Raw genomic sequence first — 6,050 nt, forward strand, 5'->3', positions numbered from 1 at the left:
CCTAAAATGTTTTAAAGTGATTCTCTCAACTGGATAGTTACCTTGTTTTGATGGCATACGCTGGTCATTAAAAGGCTGATACATAAAATTCTTCATCATTCATGAACAGGTATACCTCAGTGGTTACTTTCTACTGGAGCAGGAAGCAAGAACGGTATTTTTAAGAATGACAACACTCTTGCCCCATTTGTTTGGGAAAATAAAATTGTTAGTAAACTTTCTGATAGAATTTTAATCACATTGAACTATAACTGCATGAAGAATGCAATTCAAATCACTGACCAGCTACTGACCAGTCACTTTTCAGTTGGGTTTACAATTTTTCCCATGAAGAAGATGCTGTGAGTATATTGATCAATAATCAACAGCAAAAATGGACGGTTGAATTTAACAACAGGAGGAACAGAATGAGGAAGAAAATCTGTGCCAGTGACTGCTGCAGCCTCCGTGCCATTCTCATGAATCTTCAGCAGGGCCTTGTGAGCAGCCTAAAATGAAATACAGCAAGAATTAATGTACGTGGAGGACGAGGTGTGAAGTGTTTAAAATTAACACTAAGTTTTTTAGCAATGTTGTCTCAATAAGCAAGTATTCTCACATTCAGAGTTCCTCAACACAAGTGTATCCAACACAGACCGTAGGGACTGCACACCTTGTGGAATTAGTTGAAAGTATTCAAGTAAATTCAGAAGGAATGACAATTTCAGAGGGAAAGGAAGCTCTGCTCTGTATGTATCCCTAATAGCACATGTATTACAGTTTAGCCAGTAGAAACTCAACCTTGATATTAATTTTCCTGAAATGATTGTTCGGCATTTCTAATCTTTCTGTTTTACTAACCCCAAAATGTTAGAACATTGTATTTACTGCTTTCAGAATGGCTGTAAGAATGCTAGCCTTTCTTATCACTTTATATCTTTCCCTTCACATTATTTTCAGGAAATGGAATGTTTCCCTCAAGTCTGGTCCGTCTTACATGATTAGCACTCATCAGGGTTTTCAATGGCTTTCAATCCTTTAAAACTATAGAATGTAGATGTTAGGAAAAAAAGCCACTTTTTCTGCTAGGTATGCCAATGCCAGGCATCCCCAGCACAGATCTCCACGGGCACTCCACATGCAGAAACTGGGCTGTGTTTAGTTTCTGGGAGAAATGCTACACCCCTCTCAACCTTTGCCTGTCAGACTGAAGACAACACCATTATCTCCAGATCTTGGAGAAGCATGAGAGAGTTTAAAGTTACTTTATCAGCTCAGTGCTCTAGTTCAAAGTATCAGCCAGCCCTAGCAATAAGTAAAACTTCACATCTTAGCTTAGGGCAAGACAATTGGGTATTGAGGAATCCACAGAACGTTGTTTCTGCTGACAAACTTACATTTGAAACCTTCACATCAGGCTTTCCTGTGATTCCAGACAGATCAGCCCGGTCAGAAAACACATCAGTTACACCCAGATTCATGAACATCTTCTTTAAGTCATAGGTGCCCGAAATAAATAGTTTTGGAATATAAACTTCTATCCTCCTGGTAATTTAAAAGAAAATTATGGTAGTTACTGGAATAAAAGCATGCCTTGGACTGAAGACTTCCAACTTGCGGGGGGTTCTTCTGAGCTAAATTTTAGTCTTTTCATCTGAAAAAGGTGGTAACAAAAAGAAGATGGGAAGATGATGTTCAGGAGGATGGGAAAGGAGAATGACATCAGTTGGGCTTTCTTGTATGATTCTGTAACACAGTCACTTGATGGGAGAGAAAGCAGTGGTGGTGCCAGCATTTCTGGGACTAAGTTTGCATTCTCTTCCTAGTCTCAAAAGTTTTTTTCTTTTGGAATTCACACCTCATTCCTTCTGAGGGATCTGGTTACTATGTTGCAGTATTACCACTCTTAACACATTGTGCTTGAGACAAGGGAAATGGAAACACTTAACATCAACTAGAAAATGTGTGGGGAAAAAATTAAATTTCCCAGCTTGCAGACCTCTTCCCTCATCACAAAGCAATGCTGATTCTAATTTTTGTTGAAAGTATCAAATAATTTGTCTGTCCTTTTATACCTATTCCATTTATTAAATCTCCAATCAACAACAAAGTCTAGTAACTAAAAGCTGGTCGTAGTATTCAGACTTTGGATTCTGACTACCTTGAATCATCAGATCAGAATTCTATATTTACCGTCTTTCAAGAGATTTTTCCCATTTAGACACAGTGTCTTTTGTCAGGGAATCTTCCAACTGTTTCATTTTTCCTTCATTGGGCAGGATAAACAATGCTGCAACATCTCCCTTGTAAGGAATCTGCACCACCTCACAAGACAGCTTCCTGTCAGAGTATGTTTTATAAAATCCATCTCGAGTCATCATCTTCACTTCAACCGAGGTCTTCGCATTCACATGGAAATAATCCTTGTGAGTCCCCTTAACGTTGAAAGGATTTTCCCAGTAAGCTTAAAACCAAAAGAGAAAGAATGCAATCGAATGCTTATTTCAAGGACGAAATATTAATATAGTTCAGACTAATGCACGCCAGATAAACCCATGTCTGAAGATTTACACTCATACTTGAAGATCAGAGGTATTCTGAGTTTATTAAAGATCTTCTTCCCTGTCATCTTTGCTGTACTGTGTTCAGTAACAACTAAATATCCCAGGTTCAATTTCATGTGAACTTGTACAACACCTTTCTAAGTCAGATAAACTAAATTAATTTCATTACATTTTATTTGAAGAAAATGAAAGCTGACCTGGATCCAACGAGTTACTTTATGGTTTCAGAATATTGCTTGTAAAACAGGTTCCACAGCAGATGTCTGCCTTTTAAAAGGTAGCACGTTATGCTCCTTCCACGCTTTTTCATATGTTCTTCATCTTGTAGCACTAAGGAAAATCTTACACGCAAGAACAATCTGAACTTTTGGGCCTGATCGTAACTGTGTTAGGATTAATGGAATAGGGTTTCAAGGGATTTAATCTGCAAAATGGTTTTTCCTTTATGCTTATTCAACTGAATTTTCTATGATGTTTTATTTTTGTATTAAATCAGGTCATTCACTGCACAAATACACAGGGATCACAGCTTTCCATTCTTTAAGTATGTTCTCTTTTTTTTAACATTGAATATAAATAAAATAAAATTGAAAAATAAATAATGGAATGTATACTAAATAATACTCTGGCTACTTTATGAGTTTGAGCTTTCCTTCCATCCCCCCCAGTAAAAAAAAAAAATATAATCCCGTATCGTAAAGAAATGCCTCAGACTAGGGCACCTGAGACGAGGGTGCCCAAATTTAATAAAGTGCTTGAAATAAAACCTGTTTTGCTGAAAGTTCATCTATTTCCAAACATGCCTTTCTGGGAAGTAAATTTCATGTATGTCCTGCATGCTGCTACAAATGGATATAACATCTAAGAGGAAGTTAATCATTGCCAAAGCAGTGCATTCGCAAGTACCTCTTGGGATATGTAAAAAGTGATGACAAGCTGTAGAGCATTCAGACTCCAACTCCAGAGGTACCTACCCATTTAACAGGCATGGATTGTAAGTAAATTAAAGTGTTTGGCAATTTTTGTTAATCTGCATCTTTGGAATTTATTTTTCTACCTCATACAACATGTGAAAACATCATAATTTTTAAAATAACAAGTAGATAAAGTCTGACAGAAAAAATTAAAAATGTATAAATCTGTTGTGTTCTGGTAATTCCCTAAAACTTAAATATTGCAAATAAATGAACTTTTGTGCTTAGGAGCCTAAACATATGCTAGAAAAATTTAGATGCGGAGGAGGTTTCAAAGTGTGAGAACTTTCAATGTTCCTTATCATAATAGCCTAATCTTAAAGCTGGCCTTTCTTTTAAAAATAAATCAAAAATTATTTAGGGTATTTGTTTTAGTGCAGGTGAAACCAATGTACTTCAGCAAGTAACACCTATGTAACTTACCTTTGAAATAAATGTAGTTAATGATTACCATTAGAGTGTTTTGATCGAGGTCTTTAAGTATTTGGTTTATATTCCCATGGGTTTTGTTCTTTATGTGATCATTGATCTCTTTTTTAGCTTCAGTGGAATTCTGAAAGTTACTAGAAACAACTTCTCCTTTGTACAGTTTTCTGATGTCCTTCAGGAATGTTTTCAGTGGCTTCAGGTGTTTGTCCATGAACAGGGTGTTCCCCATGCTCAGTTGCACCTGGCTGCCAGGGTGGGTCAGCAAGAGGAGGAGGTGATGAAAGCCGTTGTGTATCTCCTCCTCCCGGGTGTTGGTGAGGTTAAAGCCCAGCCCTTGCAGCACCTGAGCCTGACTGGTGGCTCTGGAGCCCAGGGCCAGCAGGGCGAAGGCAGAGGAGATGCTGACTGGGGAAAAGAAAATGTTCTTGACCGGTTCTTGGGTGGTTGCTTGCCTGTAAAACCGGAAGGCGAAATCTGTGTTGCTGGGGACTATCTGTTGGCAGGACTCAAGAGCACCTCCCTCGTGGGGATGCTGATCCTGGAGGTCCGTTGATTGGGACTCGGCGCTGTGGTGGTCAGTCTGGGTCAGGCTGGGGACAGTAAGGTGAAGCGTGGCCACCAGCAAGCACAGGGGAAGGATGGCCTTCATCGTTCTTCTCAGCTACTGCGTGGACAAAGAGGGAAATGGTCTTGGAGGTCAGCTGTGTCAACATCTCATCTTTTATTTCTATCTGCTACTACCTTCAACAGCAAGCTGGTAATCACTGCTATCTCCTGACCTGCTCGTCTACTAGGGAAGTGTTTTTAAATCTTTGAGCTTCTGAGTTTATCTGTAACTCCTATCCGTTTTTGTCTAGTTCGGTTCTGCTTTACTCCGGCTATGAAAGTCTCTTGTTACTGGAGAAAGAAACATGTGAGTATTAAAGAAAAATAAGAATCAGAGGGAAAGAAGAAGTGAAAAGATAGGGGTTTGGGTGATTTGGTGTGCTTTTTGTTTGTTTGTTTGCCTTTTTTTTTTTTTTTTTGTCTCTGTGTAAATCTGTTTTATGGTGAGGTAGCACACCAGGATCAACTCTTAATTCTTTTATGTTTATGAACTCTCAGGATTATTATGCTGTTAGTGATTGAGACTTATGTCAAATGACAGTGTTATGCCAGTGGAAAACTCAGAGATTGCAGCACTCAAAAGTGGTATTCTTTCTCTCATTTCTGACTCACTTTAATATACAAAGTGACTAATCGTTAGATAGCTAGTAAAAATTTTCTGCTTCAGTATGTGATTAGATCAGAATATATTGCTTTATTTTAATTAAGCGCTCATGTGATGTATGTCTTCCAGATGGATTCCTCTCTGTGTGTACTTTCCCCATCCTGGTCATAAGAGGGTGAGGTCACTGGTGTAGGTTTGGCCCCTCCTGTCTTGCCAAACTTTCTGTCAGCAGGAAAGCCTCTTTTTGTAAGGCAAATAACCCTGTGGCCAGAGTAGAGCACAGCAAAAGAGGCTGGATTGTGGCATCTTAGCCATGTCTGATAACTGTGGCCTTTTATTTATTCATTTATTTTGTGTATTGCTTTCTGTTTTACAGGTTAGACCAAGAATATTATGGGAAGATTTGCAGTGTCTAGGACATTTAGATGTATAACCTCTTAAAAAAAAACAGGTAAGAGCTGTTCTGATAAAAAATTGTATTAATGACTAGAAAAGCAACTCCAAATAGCCTTCATCTAATGTCCTACTTGAAGTGAAACAGCTTCAGCGAAGAAGATCACAGGAGTTACTCGCTCAGCCCCCCAGTCAATGGCAGAGCCATTCAGAGACATGGATTCAGCAGAGCAGATAAGAATTTTACTGGGATTTCCCCATCCTGTGTCAGTACTCTGACCACTAAGATTTGGGCAAAAAGGAGCCAGTTTGTTCTTCTGCAGCTTTGCCTGAGTAAATCAAGACTTAGAGTAGGTTGGCATAGCAAAATCAATTTGTGAATCCTGTCTGGACCATGCTGGTATAAATAAGACAGCTCATTCACCACGGTTTTGGTTATCTGGCTGTAAGCTTTAGGGAACTTTAGTAACGATGAAAAATAAGATTGACAGTTAGGAAGTC

General features: G+C 38.7%; 1 protein-coding gene across 1 annotated transcript; it reads right to left on the minus strand.

The window, feature by feature from the left end:
* Nucleotides 1–296: 296 nt before the first annotated feature.
* On the minus strand, nt 297–4,693 carry LOC104367449 (alpha-1-antitrypsin). Its single transcript, XM_009974589.3, has 4 exons — nt 3,941–4,693; nt 2,173–2,443; nt 1,377–1,524; nt 297–488 (listed from the first exon to the last, which is right to left on the minus strand). Exons 1-4 carry the CDS (start codon nt 4,593–4,595, stop codon nt 297–299), a joined length of 1,266 nt encoding a protein of 421 aa, XP_009972891.3. The 5' UTR covers nt 4,596–4,693.
* Nucleotides 4,694–6,050: the final 1,357 nt, after the last annotated feature.

This window comes from Tyto alba, unplaced genomic scaffold (genome assembly GCF_018691265.1).
Source record: "Tyto alba isolate M040663 unplaced genomic scaffold, T.alba_DEE_v4.0 Super-Scaffold_18, whole genome shotgun sequence".
Lineage (NCBI taxonomy): Eukaryota > Metazoa > Chordata > Aves > Strigiformes > Tytonidae > Tyto > Tyto alba.